The sequence below is a fragment of the Onychomys torridus genome, chromosome 2 (genome assembly GCF_903995425.1).
Source record: "Onychomys torridus chromosome 2, mOncTor1.1, whole genome shotgun sequence".
NCBI lineage: Eukaryota > Metazoa > Chordata > Mammalia > Rodentia > Cricetidae > Onychomys > Onychomys torridus.
This window is the reverse complement of record NC_050444.1, coordinates 142,732,754-142,734,117: the sequence shown is the minus strand read 5'-3', so window position 1 is coordinate 142,734,117 and position 1,364 is coordinate 142,732,754. Positions and strand designations below refer to the sequence as shown.

At 61.1% G+C, this 1,364-nt stretch overlaps 1 protein-coding gene across 2 annotated transcripts in view; it reads right to left on the bottom strand.

Moving 5' to 3' along the window:
• Nucleotides 1-1,070, bottom strand: part of Tmem54 (transmembrane protein 54) — a 6,994-nt gene extending 5,924 nt beyond the window's left edge. For both annotated transcript variants that reach the window (XM_036178332.1, XM_036178333.1), the window contains exon 1: nucleotides 870-1,070. In XM_036178332.1, the coding sequence (XP_036034225.1) occupies nucleotides 870-885 (16 nt within the window). In that variant the 5' untranslated portion in view covers nucleotides 886-1,070. The remainder of the gene's footprint in view (nucleotides 1-869) is intronic.
• Between the last annotated feature and the right edge of the window lie 294 nt (nucleotides 1,071-1,364).

Below are 1,364 nucleotides of genomic sequence, written 5' to 3'. Positions count from 1 at the left end.
TTGGTCAAACAGGAGGCCAGGGTTGTACCTCGGGGCTGGTCAGAAAGCAGTTGGCTTTATTTCTCAGTTCCCATGCTGGTAGCATTGGGTAGTGTGGTTGGCATAGTCCTAGGCCTTCCTTATCAGGAGCCAACTTCATCCTGGTCAAGAGGCGGGCACGTCTGTCCCCGTTTTACAAAGGAGAAACAAGCCGTGTGTGCTGAAGAGTGGTAACTTCTTAGACCCCAAGCAGCAGGGAGTGGGAGAGGGGTGAGCTATTCTGTTGGCGATCCCGGTTGACTGGACTTTCCCTCTATCCTGACTGGGAGAGAGGAGGGTACGGAAATGGGACCTTTGGTAAGGCTGGGGACCCGAAACTCTGGACCCCGCCCGGGCCCCTATCTATATCCCTTCTTCCCATCTGCGGGTCCTGGAGCCTGGTTTCGCCCCTTAGAAAAGAAACATAGAGCCAAGAGGTGGAGGTGCCACCGGCCACATGAAAACGAGGCTTACTCAGAGCTGGGCCTCAGTGCCACAAACCTGGAGTCGCAGCTACTTAGGAGGATGAGGCAGGAGGATCCAGAGTTCAAAGTGAGAGTGAGCTAAGTACTGAGTTCCGGACTAGTCCCCGAGTAACTTGGCGGTCTTGAAACTTTGGGAGTGGTGTTTAGCTATGTGGGAGAAAAAGCACTTGCCTAGCAAGCACCAAAAACAGCAAGTAAAACCTAGCCGCTTGTCACCCCACCGCCGTCTTACTTCTGGGGGAAACTGAGGCTGAGAGTAAAGTGACCTGCCGCAGGCCAGGACGTGGGGAAGGGAGGGCTGGAGCAGGCGGCCTGGCTTCGGGGTGGGTCCCCCCAGGAACGGGCCTCCCGCGAGCCCCGGCTCACCTATGCGCAGACACATGTCGCTCCCAGCCAGTGGCCCCAGCCGGCGTCAGCGGGGTCTCGCTGCCATCCTGCTCACTCTTCCCGCCCCAGCAGGCGCGGGGCGGCCTCCTTTCCCTGCACCCCTCGGGCCGCCCAGCCCGGCGCCCCGCGCGCGCTGCCGAGGCCGGTCTGACCGGCTGGGCGACCCCGGGACTGCGCGGCTGAGTCACAGCCCCGCCCCTGCCGCCGAGCCAGCTGCACGGCGCCAAGTCGCCCTCGTTCTCTCTCGCACGCCCATTCCACCGGATGGAAATCGAGGCTCCAAAGAGTCGCCATTGCCCGTGCTTGGGGGTGGTGATGTGTGTCCGCAGCGATCATCACGACCCGAGGGGCAGCTGGGCGAAAAACCCTTCAGGATGAAAGCTGGGAGAAAGCAGGGGCAGCCGTGGGTGGTGAACCCAGGGCCGTGGGTGGTGAACGCGGTGCCTGGAGGAGCAGGGTCTGCCTTTAATCTAC